The 17,658-nt window shown below is 41.3% G+C and overlaps 1 protein-coding gene across 1 annotated transcript in view; it reads right to left on the bottom strand.

Moving 5' to 3' along the window:
* The window catches only part of COG2 (component of oligomeric golgi complex 2), a 52,329-nt gene extending 35,256 nt beyond the window's left edge, over window positions 1–17,073 (bottom strand). Inside the window, exon 1 of the mRNA XM_004028562.5 lies at window positions 16,272–17,073. Within this exon, the coding sequence (XP_004028611.4) occupies window positions 16,272–16,586 (315 nt within the window). The 5' untranslated portion in view covers window positions 16,587–17,073. The remainder of the gene's footprint in view (window positions 1–16,271) is intronic.
* Between the last annotated feature and the right edge of the window lie 585 nt (window positions 17,074–17,658).

The raw sequence follows: 17,658 nt of genomic DNA, 5'->3' as shown, positions 1-17,658 counted from the left end.
GTTGAGTATTCTATTGAAGAAGACGTTCAGGAGCTTGCGGAGTGCACTGCAGCTCAGCAAGGCCGCTGTGGCCAGACTGCCAGATTTCTCCTCTGTGGGCAGGGCATCTCTGAAAAAAAAGGCAGCAGCCCCAGTCAGGGTCTTATAGATAAAACCCCCATCCCCGTGGGACAGAGCACCTGGGGGAAGGGATGGCTGCGGGTACAGCTTCAGCAGACTTAAACGTCCCTGCTTGATGGCTCTAGAGAGAGCAGCGGACCTCCTAGCACAGTGTATGAGCTCTGGTAAGGGTCAGACTGCCTCCTCAAGTGGGTCCCTGACCCCCGTGTATCCTGACTGGGAGACACCTCCCAGTATGGGCTGAGAGATACTTCACACAGGAGAGCTCTGGCTGGCATCTGGCAGGTGCCCCTCTGGGACGAAGCTTCCAGAGGAAAAAACAGGCAGCAATCTTTGCTGTTCTGCAGCCTCCACTGATGAAATCCAGGCAAACAGGGTCTGGAGTGGACCTCCAACAAATTCTAGCAGACCTGCAGCAGAGGGGCCTGACTGTCAGAAGGAAAACTAACAAACAGAAAGGAATAGCATGTCCACTCAAAGACTCCATCCAAAGGTCACCAACATCAAAGACCAAAGGTAGATTAATCCACAAAGATGGGGAGAAACCAGCACAAAAATGCTGAAAATTCCAAAAACCAGAAGGCCTCTTCACCTCCAAAGGATCACAACTCCTCACCAGCAAGGGAACAAAACTGGACGGAGAATGAGTTTGACAAATTGACAGAAGCAGGCTTTGGAAGGTGGGTAATAACAAACTCCTCCAAGCTAAACGAGGATGTTCTAACCCAATGTAAGGAAGCTAAGAACCTTGAAAAAAGGTTAGATGAATTGCTAACTAGAATAACCAGTTTGGAGAAGAATATAATTGACCTGACGGAGCTGAAAAACACAGCATGAGAACTTCGTGAAGCACACACAAGTATCAATAGCCGAATCAATCAAGCGGAAGAAAGGATATCAGAGACTGAAGACCAACTTAATGAAATGAAGTGAGAAGACAAGATTAGAGAAAAAAGAATAAAAAGGAAAGAACAAAGCTCCAAGAAATATGGGACTAGATGAAAAGACCAAATCTGCGTTCGATTGGTGTACCCGAAAGTGACGGGGAAAATGGAACCAAGTTCGAAAACACTATTCAGAATGTTATCTGGGAGAACTTCCCCAACCTAGCAAGACAGGTCAACATTCAAATTCAGGAAACACAGAAAACACCACAAAGATGCTCCTCGAGAAGAGCAACCCCAAGACACATAATCATCAGATTCACCAAGGCTAAAATGAAGGAAAAAATGTTAAAGGCAGACAGAGAGAAAGGTCGGGTTACCCACTAAGGGAAGCCCATCAGAATAACAGTGGATCTCTCAGCAGAAACCCTACAAGCCAGAAGAGACTGGGGGCCAATATTAAATATTCTTTAAGGAAACAATTTTCAACCCAGAATTTCATATCCAGCCAAACTAAGCTTCATAAGCAAAGGAGAAATAAAGTCCTTTACAGACAGGCAAATGCTGAGAGATTTTGTCACCACCAAGTCTGCCTTACAAGAGCTCCTGAAGGAAGCACTAAACGTAGAAAGGAAAAACTGGTACCAGCCACTTCAAAAACATTGCAAATTGTAAAGACCATCGACACTATGAAGAAACTGCATCAACTAACAGGCAAAATGACCACCTAGCAGCATAAGGATAGGGTCAAATTCCACATAACAATATTAACCTTAAGTGTAAACAGACTAAATGCCCCAATTAAAAGACCCAGACTGGCAAATTGTATAGAGTCAAGACCCATCAGTGTGCTGTATTTAGGAGACCCATCTCACGTGCAAAGAGACAAATAGGCTCAAAATAAAGGGATGGAGGAATATTTACCAAGCAAATGGAAAGCAAAAAGAAGCAGGAGTTGCAATCCTAATCTCTGATAACACAGACTTTAAACCAACAAAGATCAAAACAAAGAAGGGCATTACATAATGGTAAAGGGATCAATGCAACAAGAGCTAATTATCCTAAATATATATGCACCCAATACAGGAGCACCTAGATCCATAAAGCAAGTTCTTAGAGACCTACAAAGAGACTTAGACTCCCACACAATAATAGTGGGAGATTTGAACACCCCACTGTCAATATTAGACAGATCAACAAGACAGAAAATTAACAAGGATATTCAGGACTTGAACTCAGTTCTGGACCAAGAGGACCTAATAGACATCTACAGAACTCTCCACCCCAAATCAACAGAATATACATTCTTCTCAGCACTTCATCGCACTTATTCTAAAATTGGCCACATAACTGGAAGTAAAACATTCCTCAGCAAATGCAAAAGAATGAAAATCATAACAAACAGACTCGCAAACCACAGTGCAATCAAATTAGAACTCAGGATTAAGAAACTCACTCAAAACCGCACAACTACATGGAAACTGAACAACCTGCTCCTGAATGACTACTGGGTAAATAATGAAATGAAGGCAGAAATAAAGATGTTCTTTGAAACCAATGAGAATGAAGACACAACATACCAGAATCTTCGGGACACATGTAAAGGAGTGTGTAGAGGGAACTTTATAGCACTAAATGCCCACAAGTGAAAGGAGGAAAGATCTAAAACTGACACCCTAACATCAAAATTAAAAGAACTGGAGAAGCAACAGCAAACAAATTCAAAAGCTAGCAGAAGACGAGAAATAACTAAGATCAGAGCAGAACTGAAGGAGATAGAGACACGAAAAACCCTTCAAAAAATCAATGAACCAATGAAACCAGGAGCTGATTTTTTGAAAAGATCAACAAAATAGATAGACCTCTAGCCAGACTAATAAAGAAGAAAAGCAAGAAGAATCAAATAGATGCAATAAAAAATGATAAAGGGATATCACCCCCGATTCCACAGAAATACAGACTACCATCAGAGAATACTATAAACACCTCTAGGCGAATAAACTAGAAAATCCAGAAGAAATGGATAAATTCCTGGACACATACACCCTCCCAAGGCCAAACCAGGAAGAAGTTGAATCCCTGAATAGACCAATAACAAGTTCTGAAATTGAGGCAGCAATTAATAGCCTACCAACCAAAAAAAGTCCAGGACCAGACGGATTCACAGCTGAATTCTACCAGAGGTACAAAGAGGAGCTGGTACCATTCCTTCTGAAACTATTCCAAACAACAGAAAAAGAAGGAATCTTCCCTAATTCATTTTATGAGGCCAGCATCATTCTGATGTCAAAACCTGGTAAAGACACAACAAAAAAAGAAAATTTCAGGCCAATATTTCTGATGAACATCAATGCAAAAATCCTCAATAAAATACTGGCAAACCAAATCCAGCAGCACATGAAAAAGCTTATCCACCACAATCAAGTTGGCTTCATCCCTGGAACGCAAGGCTGGTTCAACACACGCAAATCAATAAACGTAATCCATCACATAAACAGAACTAATGACAAAAACCACAAGATTAACTCAATAGATGCAGAAAAGGCCTTTGTCAAAATTCAACACCCCTTCATGCTAAAACCTCTCAATAAACTAGGTACTGATGAAACGTATCTCAAAATAATGAGAGCTATTTATGAGAAACCCACAGCCAATATCATACTGAATGGGCAAAAACTGGAAGCATTCCCTTTGAAAACTGGCACAAGACAGGGATGCCCTCTTCTCACCACTTCTATTCAACATAATATTGGATGTTCTGGCCAAGGCAATCAGGCAAGAGAAAGAAATAAAGGGTATTCAAATAGGAAGAGAGGAAGTCAAATTGTCTCTGTTTGCAGACGACATGATTGTATATTTAGAAAACCCTATCATCTCAGCCCAAAATCTCCTTAAGCTGATAAGCAACTTCAGCAAAGTCTCAGGATACAAAATCAATGTGCAAAAATCACAAGCATTCCTATACACCAATAACAGACAAACAGAGAGCCAAATCATGAGTGAACTCCCATTCACAACTGCTACTAAGATAATAAAATACCTAGGAATACAACTTACAAGGGATGTGAAGGACCTCTTCAAGGAGAACTACAAACCGCTGCTCAAGGAAATAAGAGAGGACACAAACAAATGGAAAAACATTCCATGCTCATGGATACGAAGAATCAATATCATGAAAATTGCCATACTGCCCAAAGTAATTTACAGATTCAATGCTATCGCCATCAAGCTACCATTGACTTTTTTCACAGAATTGGAAAAAACTCTTCTCAAAGAAGAGCCCGCATAGCCAAGACAATCCTAAGCAAAAGGAACAAAGCTGGAGGCATCACACTACCTGACTTCAAACTATACTACAAGGCTACAGTAACCAAAACAGTATGGTACTGGTATGAAAGCAGATATATAGACCATTGGAACAGAACAGAGGCCTCAGAAATAACACCACACATCTACAACCATCTGATCTTTGACAAACCTGACACAAACAATGGGGAAAAGATTCCCTATTTAATAAATGGTGTTGGGAAAGCTGGCTAGCCATATGCAGAAAACTGAAACTGGACCCCTTCCTTACACCTTGTACAAAAATCAACTCAAGATGGATTAAAGACTTAAATGTAAGACCTAAAACCATACAAATCCTATAGGAAAACCTAGACAATACCATTCAGGACATAGGCAGGGCAGACTTCATGTCTAAAACACCAAAAGCAATGGCAACAAAAGCCAAAATTGACAAACGGAATCTAATTAAAGAGCTTCTGCACAGCAAAAGAAACTATCATCAGAGTGAACAGGCAACCTACAGAATGGGAGAAAATTTTTGCAATCTGTCCACCTGACAAAGGGCTAATATCCAGAGTCTACAAAGAACTTAAACATACAAGAAAATTTAATCTCCAATACAAGAGTTGAGAGGAGACCTTTAAGAAGTGGTCATGAGGGCTTTGTCCTCATGAATGTATTCATGCTGTTACCATGCTAGTGGATTCATTTTTGAGAGAGGGTTATAAAAGTGAGTTCATCCCTCTCTTGCTCTTGTATGCTCCTGCCATCCAACTTCTGCCACATGATGCCCTACACCCCATTTTGACAAAGCAAGAAAGCCTCCACCATATGCGGCCTCTTGATCTTGAACTTCCCAACCTCCAAAACTGTAAGCCACATAAACTTCTACAGTTTATAAATTATCCAGTCCCAAGTATTCTGTTTTAGCAGCACAACATTAGACACTCACTAATATGGAGTGTTTTAGTAGAATCTAAACACTCTGGCTAGTAGAATTGATTCTTTAGTAGAATCAATTCTGGCTAGTAGAATTTGATTCTTCAGTAGAATCAATTCTGGCTAGTAAAATTTGATTCTTTAGTAGAATCAAACTCTGGCTGGGCACAGTGGCTCACGTCTGTAATGCCAGCGCTTTGAGAGGCTGAGGTGGGTGGTTCACTTGAGGTTGGGAGTTCAAGACCAGCCTGGCCAACGCAGCGAAACCCCGTCTCTACTAAAAATACAAAAATTAGCCCAGCGTGGTGGCATGTGCCTGTACTCCCAGTTACTCGGGAGGCTGAGCCATGAGAATTGCTTGAGGCCTGGAGGCAGAAGTTGCAGTGAGCCAAGATGGTGCCACTGCACTCCTCCCTGGGCAACAGAGCAAGACTCTGTCTCCCAAAAAAAAAAAAAAAAAAAAAAACAAAAAAACAAAAAACGAAAAATAAAGTCAAATTCATTGAAACAAAAAGTAGAATGGTGGTTACTAGGTGCTGGAGAATGGGGATTGGCGTTGGGAGTAATGTCAAACGATATAAACTTTCAGTTATAAGACAAATAAATTCTGGAGTTCTAATGTATAGCATGATGACTATAGTTAATAATATACTGTATTCTTGAAATGTGCTAAGAGAGTAGATCTTAAGCGTTCTCACTATAAAAAGAGGGGGTTAACTATGTGAGGTGATGAATACATTACCTTGATTATGGTAATTATTTCACAATGTATACACATTACCAAATCATCACACTGTATATAATTTTTATTTGTCATACAATTTTTATTTGACAATCATACCTAAATAAAGCTGGGGTGGGCAAGCGGTATGAAATCAAACCTAATTTTAAAATGAGCAAAAGATCTGAAAAAATGCTCAACATGAGTTATTATTAGGGAACTGCAAATTAAAACAAGACACCAATGAAGAGAACGACTAAAATCCAAAACACTGACAATACCAAATGCTTCTGAAGTTATGGAGCAGTAGGAACTCTCATTCATTCCTGGTAAGAATGCAAACTGGAAGTCACTTTGGAAGACAGCTTGGCAGTTTCTTACAAAACTAAACAGAGTCTTGCCAATTGTGCTCCGTATTTAGCCAAATGGGTTGAAAATGTATGTCCATACAAAAACCTGCACGTGAATGTTTATAGCAGCCTTATTCTAATTGCCAAAACTTGGAAGCAAATATGATTTCTTTCAATAGGTAAATAGATGAACAAACTGTGGTATATCCATACATGGAACATTACTCAGCAATAAAAAGAGATGAGCTATATCAAGCCACAAAGACATGGAGGAATCTTAAATGTATATTTCTAAGTGAAAGAAGTCAATCTGAAAAGGCTATACATACTGTATGATTCCTACTGCATACATGATATTCAGGAAATGGCAAAACTATGGAGACTAAAGAGATCCATAGTTGCCTGGGGTTAGGGATGGGAGGGTCCCGGCGGTGCTGAAGGTGCCGGGAGAGGGGGAAGAATGGACAGGCAGAGCACAAGGGATTTGTAAAGCAGTGAAACTGTTCTGTATGATACCGTAATATGGATACATGACACTATGTACTTATTAAAACCCATTGAATGTAGAACACAAAGAATGAACTCTAATAAAAACTATAGCACTTCAGTTAAAAATAATGCCTCAATATTGGTTCATCAATTGTAACAAAGGTACCATACTAATGCAAGATGTTACTAGGAGAAACTGTGAAGGGGGAGGCAGGAGGGGATAGATGGGACCTCTGTGCTTTCTGCTCAATTCTTCTATAAAACTAAAACTGCTCCAAAGAAGTCTATTAATTAAAAAATACTAAGGTAGATAAACTTTTTTTTCCTGAATGGAATAGCACCCACTTTTTGAAAATAAGCTGTTTTAGTTAAAAAGCAATATTTTTAAAAGTAGACTTTTTTCTTGTTAAAATATATATGCCTGTGTCTGAAAAGCTGGAAGAAGTCAAGAATTATGGTCTGAAAGCCCAGAAATTAAAAGAAAAATCATTTCTCTTTATACTCAGAAGTATTTCTTACTTAAACCCAGGTAAAGTACAAATGCCCCAAACAGCTAGAAGTTGACTAACAAATCAAATACAGGATAATAAGACAGCAAAACAAACCAGCTGTGGAAAACTTAAGAACCATTAACTAGAATAGCAGTGACAATCAAATTTAAAACCAAATAAAGTTTAAAAGTTTAGCTGCTTTAATAACTAGTTGCACCCAAGGATGGCAAACAATGACTAACACAAGAGAACTGGGGAAGTAATCATTTAAAGCTCGCCTGAGACCCAAATATCAACATCCTTAACACTGAGAAAATTTCATAGAACTTTTAACAGAAGAGCAAAATTCTCCAAGCTGCCCCATGCTGAACATCAAAAAGTAAAATGTTCCCCAAATATAGAAAACTACCAAATCATCGGCTACTGCAGCAGGGACAGAACCCAAATCCCCCAGACATCATCATTCTGTATTCATAATGATGGGAGGTACTACCAAGAGGCAACACCAAGCTGAAGACATGATCTCTGCACTCAAAACATGTTCAGTCTCATTGAGATAAACACCAATACAAAATATTATGTGCTAAACTGTGGACTAAATAAACTATAGGTGGAAAGTCATAAAAGATTAGTATAAGCTCCTGTATGTCTGTGTGTTTCAAACCATTCTTTAAGACAAAGGGCCAACAGATAAGAATAAATGCCCCTGCATATTCGATAAACATTAAATATTCACTATGTGCAGAAAAATGAAACTGGACCCCTATTTCTCACCATATATAAAAATTAAGTCATGAGGGATTAAAAACTTAAATGTAAGACCTGAAACTATAAAAATCCTAGAAGAAAACCTAGGAAAAATTCTTCTGGACATTGGCCTAGGCAAAGGATTTATGACTAAGACCTCAAAGCAGATGCAACAAAAACAAAAATAGACAAATGAGACTTCATTAAACCAAAAAGCTCTGCAGAGCAAAAGAAATAGCAGTGTAAACAGGCAATCTACAGAATGGGAGAAAACATTTGGAAATTATACATGCAACAAAAGACTAATATCCGGAGTCTACAAAGAACTTAAATCAACAAGAAAAAAACAAGTAACCCCATTAAAAAGTGGGCAAAAGACATGAACAGACATTTCTCAAAAGAAGACATACAAGCATCCAACAAACATATGAAAAAATGTCCAACATAACTAATCATCAGAGAAATGCAAATTAAAATCACAATGAGATACCATCTAACACCAATCAGAACAGCTTTTATTAAAAAGTCAAAAAACAACACTGGGTGTGAGAAAAAGGAATGCTTATACACTGTTGGTGAGAATGTAAATTAATTAGTACAGGTTCTATGGAAAACAGTATGGAGACTTCTCAAAGAACTAAAAATAGAACTACCATTTGACCTAGTAATCCTAACAGGGAACATCCACCCAAAGGAAATCATTATATAAAAAAAGACACCTGCACTCCTATGTTTATTGAAGCCCTATTCACAATAGCAAAGTCATGGAATCAACGTGTCTATCAATGGAGGATTGGATAAAGAAAATGCGGTGCATTTATACCACAGAATACTATGCAGCCATAAAAAGATGAAATCATGTCTATTGCAGCAACATGGATGGAGCTGGAGGTCATTATCCTAAATGAACTAACTCCGAAACAGAAAGTCAAATACCACATCATCTCCCTTCTAAGTGGGACATAAATGATGGGTACATGTGGACATAAAGATGGAATTAATAGACACTGGAGACTTGAAAGGGGAAGTGCTGGAGGAAGATGAGGGCTGAAAAATTATCTATTGGGTACAACATTCACTATCTGGGTGATGAATACACTAGAAGCACAAACCTCACCATTACACACTATAACCACATAATAAACCTGTACATGTACCTCCTGAATCTAAAATAAAATAAAATAAGTAACAAAAGAAAAACCACAATGAGATACCCAATAAATAAATAAATAATCACTGCTGTAATTACAGGGGGGCACAGCAATGAAAAGCAAAGACAACATTCCTGTTCTCAAGGAGCATATATATATATTCTAATGGGGAAATGAGAAAATAAACATGTAAACAAACATTATGAATAGTGGTAAGTGCTACAAAGAAAATAAAATGGAACCCTATGAAAGCGAGTGATGAAAAGGGGATAGAAGACCCTGACAAAGTGGTATCTGAGCTGAGAACTGAATGTCATGAAGGCAACAGCCATGGGAAAGACTGTGGGAAGGGAACCCTTCCTCACAACAGCAAGCTATGGGCAAAAACGTCCCTGGAGTTCTTCCCTCCAGCCCCTGCCCTCAAACCTAGTGCTGTCCCCAGTGCAGGGTGGCTCCACTGACACATGACCCAGTTAGTCTGGAACTCGTGTCTTCCAAGGCTCATTCTAAACCTTTATTTGGTTACCAAATTACTGAAGCTTGAGAAATTAAAAATGTATGCTAAAGTGCTTTCCAGCATCTATGGACAGATGATCTTAGAAGTTTTATGAGATAGTAGCACTTAAGTTCTAAATAACTTATTATGTTTAAGTGGATTAATCAATTTTATGTCTAAATCCTCTGTTCAATACCGTATCTGTGTTTGATGTATTTATGAGAAGGCAAAGAAAACCTATAACCTGTCACTTCCATTTAACAAATATTTGTGCTCTGTCCCAGCTGATTTCTTCTCTTTCTCTCTCCTTTTTACCCCAGTTTAACACTAATGACAATCTATGTGGTCTTCTAGCTTACTTTCTCAACTTAATTTCTTGAGCTCTTAAGCAGAATGATCTCATTCTGAAGTGCTTACACTGCTGTGGGTGTATTAGGGACACCTGAGAAAGCCCAAGCCCCATTTTGTGATTAATTTGGTTAGTTAAATCCTCAAAGAAATCTGATGTTAAATGCTGTATGACTGAACAACAAAGATCTATTTACATGATGCTTATCTAACTTTGAACAAAGAAATATCCCAAGTAATAAAAACTCAAGGGACCATGAGTTCAACATTTTATTCAAGTAATACATTTTATAATATTGCAAGAAGTGACTTGGAAAATTTTTGCATACCAAAGAACTTCTTTTTACCAAAGGCCAACTGAATAAACTGTGTATGTCCAATGGTACTGATCTCATACCATCAAGAAAAGTATTTCACATTAGGAAATCGCTCCACATGTGGGTAATTAGAAAATTCTGTGACAATCAGTCTCAAATATATTCTTTATTTCTGTTGCAAACTGAAGCCAAAGAGAATTCAAGCTTTTCATGAAGACCAAAAATGAAACCATGAACCTGTAAGGTCAGCATTTTAGTTGCTGTGAAATGATGGCGCATGCTGTGCCCGGCACTCAGCAACACTGGGCTGTTGCCTTCACACTTACATCCGCTTTCCTGTATCTCATCTACAGGCCAAGAGTCCAGATCACTAGATGGGTTACAATTTGTTTTAAATAAGTGATGGCCCTCAATCTTGTCCCTACTGATAAAATGTATGTGCTTTAGCATAGGGACTATGTGACATTTTTGGGCTGTTCTCAGTATTCAAAATCACACATTCCAAAGTTCCTACCATCTAGAAAGGAAAGCATGACACGATTATTTTTCCAGTACTGAAGCCTGGGAGTCATGAGATAAGGGCCCTGGGTTGCCCCAGTTAGCTCTGTGACTCTGGGGGAAGTCACAACATCTCTGGCCCTCAGTTTCTTTATCTGCAAACTGGAAGAATCTACTACAGTTGTCCCTCTGTATCCGAGCATTCCACACCCTCTAATTCAACCAGTCACTAATTGAAAAGATTCTTTAAAAAAATAATTAAAAAAATAAAAAGTAATACAAATAAAAATACAGTATAACAACAATTTCACTGTATTAGGTAGTATAAGTAATCTAGAGGTGATTTAAAGTATTCCAGAGGATGTAAGTAGGTTATATGCAAATACTACACCATTTACAAGAGGGTCTTGAGCATCTGCAGATTTTGCTATCTGTGAAAGGGTGGGAGGTGTCCTGGAATCAATCCTCTGCGGATACTGAGGGGCAACTGTAAGTTTCTTTATTCGCAGAAACATAAAACGACAAGAGCCAGAAACACTGCAAAGAGTATTGAGATAAGCATCACCCCACGACATAAATGAGGAAACTGAAGCCCGCAGAGGCCAGTGATTTGCACAAAATCACACATGAGTGGTCAGCAGAGCTGAAACTGGGGCCCACATCTCCAGGTCACTGCTATTCAATCAGCCAGGCATTATTCTCTTGGACACACCTCCTGTTTCAATATTCCCTATTCACACACTTAGAATACACGTGAGCCTCAGAACTACAGTAAGGGGTCCCCTTATCTGAGGGAGATACATTCCAAGACCCCCAGTCAATGCCTGAAACCACAGATAGTACCCAACTCTATATACGCTATGTTTTTTCAATCAGATAACCAAGATAGCTACTAATCAATAGAAACTGTCCATCAGTGCAATAAGCTGCTCTGGAATACTTCCAAGTGTTCTGGAAAATGCTTTCTCATGTTTTCATGGTGTACACAGGTGGCAGTCTGATTACATACAAGCACCTGTTACATACAAGCACTGAGATGCGTTTTGAAAAGGGCACCCTGCCTGTGATATAGAACATGGACTAGAAAAAGGCAAGAATGGATGCCAGGGGACTACAGTAAGAAGCCACTAGATTATAATGGCCAGAGATAACGATGAGTCAGAAAGTGGGAAAAGAGGAGATGGAGAGAAGTAGACAAATTTCAGAGATATTTGGGAAGTGAAATCCTAAGGCTTAGTAACAGGTTGGATTTCAAGAATGCGAAGGAGAGAGGTGTTATCAAGGATGACTCCTTGATAACATCTGACTCACAACCAGATGGATGGATTACCTCAGGTCTAGTATTACCTGAGATAGGTAATACCAGAAGAGAGCCAAGTTTGAGAGAAGGTTGGTTTTTTTCATCTTCCCCCAACAAATTCAGTTTTAAATATGCCGAGTTTGAGGTGCCACAGAGATAGCCAAGAAGAGATGTCAAGGCGCTGTGCACATGGGGTTGCAGATAGGAAGGTATTTGGGCCAGAAGTATGAACCTTTCACCTGTCTACACGTGGTCATTGAAGCTGCATGAAGTGGGTCACCTGTGGAAAGTGCACAGCATGTGAAACGGAACAGACACGTGGCTGAGTCCATAACCCACCAATTAATGGCTAGGAGGAGAATGATTATGCAAAAGAGACAAGGAGACCAGAGAGGCCAAAAGATAACCAGAAAGCACCAGGTTTCAGAAAGCAAATGAAGGGAGCATTTGATCTACTGAGGTCAGGGAAGGAGGCAGAAAAGGTCTGGTGGATCAACTTCCATCTAGTTAACTTTGGTGAGAAGTCTTTAGTGGAATGATGGGGCCAGAAACCAGAGTGAAGTGAATTTAAGAGTGAAGGGAGAGAAAGTAAAGACAACATTTGGCTGTGAGCATTTGGCTGTGAGATGGAAGAGAGCGATGGGCTTTAACTGGAGGTTGGAGGGTCCAGTAGAAGAAACTAAAATAGGAGTGTGTCTGAAAGCCAATGGGAAGAAGTGTGGAGAGGGTGGGAATAACAGGGTCCTGAGAAGGGAGAGGGCACCGGATCCAGGCATGGGAGGCAGACCTCAGGAGGAAGGAAAGACCCCTACACCAGGGTCCCCAACTACCTGTGGGGAACCGGGTGGCCCAGCAGGAGGAGCGCAGCCTGTATTCACAGCCACTCTGTACTGGAGCTCCGCCTCCTGTCAGATCAGTGGCAGCACTAGATTCTCATAGGAGCATGGACCCTACTGTGAACTGCACATGCGAGGGATCTAGGTTAGGCACTCCTTATGAAAACCTAATGCCGAATGATCTGTCACTGTCTCCCATCACCCCCAGACAGGACTGTCTAGTTGCAAGAAAACAAGCTCAGAGCTCCCACTGATTCTACATTACGGTGAATTTTATAACTATTTCATTATGTATTACAATGTAATAATTATAGAAATAAAGTGTACAATAAATGTAATGCACTTGAATCATCCCAAAACCATCCCCTGCACTCCTGGTCCATGGAAAAATTGTCTTCCAAAAGTGTCAAAAAGGTTGGGGACCACTGCCCTACACAACAGGTTAATGATGGGAGTGAGAACAGGTACAAATGCAAGAACGAGGTTGTTGTCAGCAAGATGAAGGAGCTACCGCTTGATGGCCTCTATTTTTTCTGTAAAACAGATGAAGTCATACGTGAGACAGAAGGATGTGATTTCCACAGCATACCTAGGTAAGTGGGTTTAAGTTATCCCTGTTAGCCTACCACCTCTCTCCTACTACCAGTATCTTACATCCTAATTCATCTACTGATTGTCAACCCTCTCTAAGAGTGTTTGTACATTTTCTTTTTTCTTTTTTTTTTTTTTGACAGGGTCTCTTTCTGTTGCCCAGGCTGAAGTGCAGTGCTGCAATCCTGGCTCACTGCAGCCTTGACCTCCACAGGCTCAGGTAATCCTCCCACCTCAGCCTCCCAAGTAGCTGGGACTACAGGTATGTGCCACCACACCTGGCTAATTTTTCAATATTTTGTAGAAATGCATTCTCACTATGTTGCTCAGTGTGTATACTTTATTAAGCTGACGAAGTCAACAGTATCATGCCACTACCACCTTTGACCCCTCAAGTGAGTCGTTCATCTGTCACTCCTGCTTTTTGATCATTTACGTAATATTTTTCACATACTATCCCCTCCTGTATTTCTCAGATCTCATAAAAACCACTGAAATAACTTTTTAAGTAGCCTCCCGCCACCAGTCAGTTACAACTGCAACATATATGATCATGTCATTTTCTGCTTTTAACCTGACTGTAACTCCACAATGAATACTAAATCAAGTGCAAATCCGTCAGTACAGTATACAAGGCCCATTGAAACTTGCACACAGCAGGTGATCATGGAATGCCCACTGACTGAACAATTGCTACCACTGCACTAGCATGCCCTCATGATCTATGGCAACCAAACACAGTTTCCCATCAACACCAGAAGAGACGTAATACCAGAAGAGAGGTAATACCAGAAGAGAGTGGATTTCAAGCAACTTTAAATCTGGATTTTCAAGCAATCTCAAATCTCCCAATGCAAATGTCATATCCCAACCTTCTCACACGTACAAAACCTATCCAATTACAAAATGTGCTGAATGAGACACAAACATAGAAATATAGCCTGGACAAGTGTTCCAACCATCCTTTCTGCCATGGAAGTGCAACTTATATATAGTTTTATATGTTTAAGGCAACACAAATTGCAAATAACCTTTATCTTCAAGCTCCACCTAAATAATCAACAACATTTTACACAGAAGAGCTGTTCTATGTATTTTCTTCTATGTATGTTGTCACTTTTATAAGCACTACAAAATGCACAGCATATTCACAGAGCCATGAAATATGCAATTGCTGGCATTCCAGCCACAACCCCAGTTTGCACTCTAAGTTCTATTTTAGAACTTGTATTTCTGTGATTTCACTTCCTGAAGCTGCATTTACCAAAGGCATTCTGTCAACTCAGAGTGGGAAAGGTGGTGGGGCTAGTGAGTCAGAGAAGATGCTGGTGTTGAGCCTTAAGAAGTCAAGAGATGGACAAATTGAGATTATTCTGTACTCTGAAATTCTTGACGTCAACAAGGCCCCTGATCTCCGCGTATGGCCTTTCCTCTTCCAGGGCACCTCTCCCCAGCATGTACCCCTAGCTGTTTCTTTCTACCCTCATTTCAGGGTAGCTCTTAGCCAGTAGGCAAAACGAAGAGTTTCTGGATCAATGAGTTGATTCTGTACATTCTTTGAGACATCCTAATGAAGTTACAACTTTTAGTACAGTGGTCTAATAGGAATATCACTTACAAGAATAAGGTACATTATTCCTGGGTATAGGTAAGTCCTACATACGAAAAATGATATGGTCACACTGGAGAAGATACAGATATACTTTTTAAAAAAAAACAGCTTTGGAGATGTAATCTGAATGCAAATATTATCAAAAAGAGATAGGCTAATTAATCTAGAAAAATAGAAAACATTATGTCACCAAGAAAGGCAGAGTAAGATTTCAACTCACTTGCTCAAAATTGTAGATGTCTACTAACAAGCTAAAACTTTTCGCTTTTTAACACTGAAAGCAGCTACTAAAAGGTGTCAAAAATCCTAGTCCTCAGGAAACTAAATATAAACATTTTTTGAATGGTTTAAGTGCAGACCCAGAGGGATACACCAAGTAGGAGCAAAGCTCCTCCTAGCTCTCACTCAAAGCCTGGCCATTTTCAAGGCTGTGCCTGATGAACTTTATCATCAGTGAAGTGTTTTCAGTTTATATTTCTTTTCTCTAAGTTTATGACCTACAACTACCAACTTCTTCAAATGCATCATGTAAAAAGAAGTAGAGCAACTTCTTTAAAGAGTAATGGTTTGCTTTGTCGTACTGCAATAGTCGGTAAGAATGTTCTAAGCTTCTAAATATCCCATTCTGGAAGCTTTAGCTACATGTTAAGCAAAACTTCAGATTAAGTTCTTTTTCTTTCCGACCCGAGTCCCTAGAAAAGTACGTGGGCTTGGAGATTTATTCAACACACACTTAATGAGCTCCAAGGCCCCGGTCAACAAGCTTCTTTCCGACAAGGGGACTGGCAATCTGACTGCACTGCATGGTAACAGGAACGGGTAACAGTGGTTTTGACATGCAGCTCAAAACCACTTGCCCAGAACTTTCAGGCCTTTCCATGTAACATGCACGATTTTACAGAAGTGCTTTCTCCAGGCTGCACCCGCCAAACCTGACGCCAAAAGACTCATTGCGAAGTGCAGCGAGGTCTCGGCGGAGGACCTGACACTGAGCGTGCGCAGGCAGGAGCAGCCGACCGAAGAGACGGCCACAGAGGGCACAGGGCAGAGGCACCCCCATGGCCCGGCTCCGGGGAGCGGACGCCGCGCGCACCTTCATGAACTCGTCCTTGTCGAAGCAGAGCGTGTCCGGCCCCTTGGGCAGGTTCATCCTACTTTTCGCCATCCCACCGGCCACCGCCTCTCCGTGCCAAGATCCAAGCGAGAAAACGCAGGAGGCTGCGCAGATGGACTCGGCGGCCGCGGCCACCGCCAGTTTCCACGGCACAGGGGGTCCGTTTCCGCCAACATGGCAGCGCCCGCGCCGCGGCCAATGAACGACGGCACCGCAAGCCGGCCTGCGCCTGGCTCTGGCCAAGAGGGGCGCGGGGGCCGCCGCTGCTGCGCGGGTAGGCCGTGCTGCCCTCATGCGGCGGAGGGCGGTACTGCAGCCTCGCGCCGGCTCCTGCAAGGCTGCCCACCTCCCTAGGAGGCGTGGCTGAGCTGCAGGGGTGGGTCAAAAGGGGTGAGCGGGTCTCCCTCCCACCCCCACGGTTTCTACTGGGAAAAATTGTCCTGCAACGCTTTTCCAGTGCCTTCTACCCTGAGACTGCTCTGCTTCGTTATGCATGGCCAGAAGTTGGCCCTTTGGTTCTCAGGCCCGTTTTCCAGGTTGGACGTATCACTGTGGTCGCATTCTTCACCTCCCTGTGCGCGGTCACTGCTGCTGGTGGGCGCTAACGCCTCTATGGAGACCCCCGCCCTTAGCCTCTGCACCCACAGAGAAGTGTAGCGTCTCCTCCACTGGGCTCCATTACTGGGAACTCATAGGGAAGAAGGTGGTCAGCTAGGCGGCTTTGGGTCCTCTGAGTAGCTCCCTGCTCAACCTCGGTCTCCGTTCCAGGTGGGCAGCCTCTGAGCGCAACTTTGGGTCTTCAAGGTGCTTAAAGGAGTGCCTCGCTATCTGATTAAACACAGCAGACAAATACATGTGCATGCACATTTATTTTTAATTTCAACCAGGAATGGACAAATTTTTGTGTTGTGGCCAGTGCTGGTGCAACCAAACCAATTTCTCAGACTGTCTTCCTCCTCCTCCCCCCACCCACCCCAATTTTATTCTGAGACGTTCTTCCTTTTTCTCCTCCCTTGCTTTTTTCTCCTCTTGTCCCTTCCGCTAGCTGTAAATACCGTGGTCAAATGATGATGATTCATTTTTCTTCTTTTCTCCTTGACATTCGGATGATTCAAACCACAAACCTCACTTCACACTCTTCATTCTGCAAACCTTTCCTTCCCGCTTCTGTTGAGGAATCTAGGCCTCTCTTCCCAATTTTTCTCCTTGGAGATAAGATTAACGCCATGATGGCCCGTAAAAAGGAATGGGACAGCAGAGGGTAAGACCTCACCATGAGACTTTGTATTTCAAGTATCTCAACTAGAAAAGTGGTCACTTAAAAAAAAAATGTAGGCATAGAATCCAAAACGCTCTACTCCCTAGC

The sequence above is a fragment of the Gorilla gorilla genome, chromosome 1 (assembly GCF_029281585.2).
Source record: "Gorilla gorilla gorilla isolate KB3781 chromosome 1, NHGRI_mGorGor1-v2.1_pri, whole genome shotgun sequence".
Classification (NCBI taxonomy): domain Eukaryota; kingdom Metazoa; phylum Chordata; class Mammalia; order Primates; family Hominidae; genus Gorilla; species Gorilla gorilla.
This window is presented reverse-complemented; position numbering and strand designations above follow the sequence as displayed.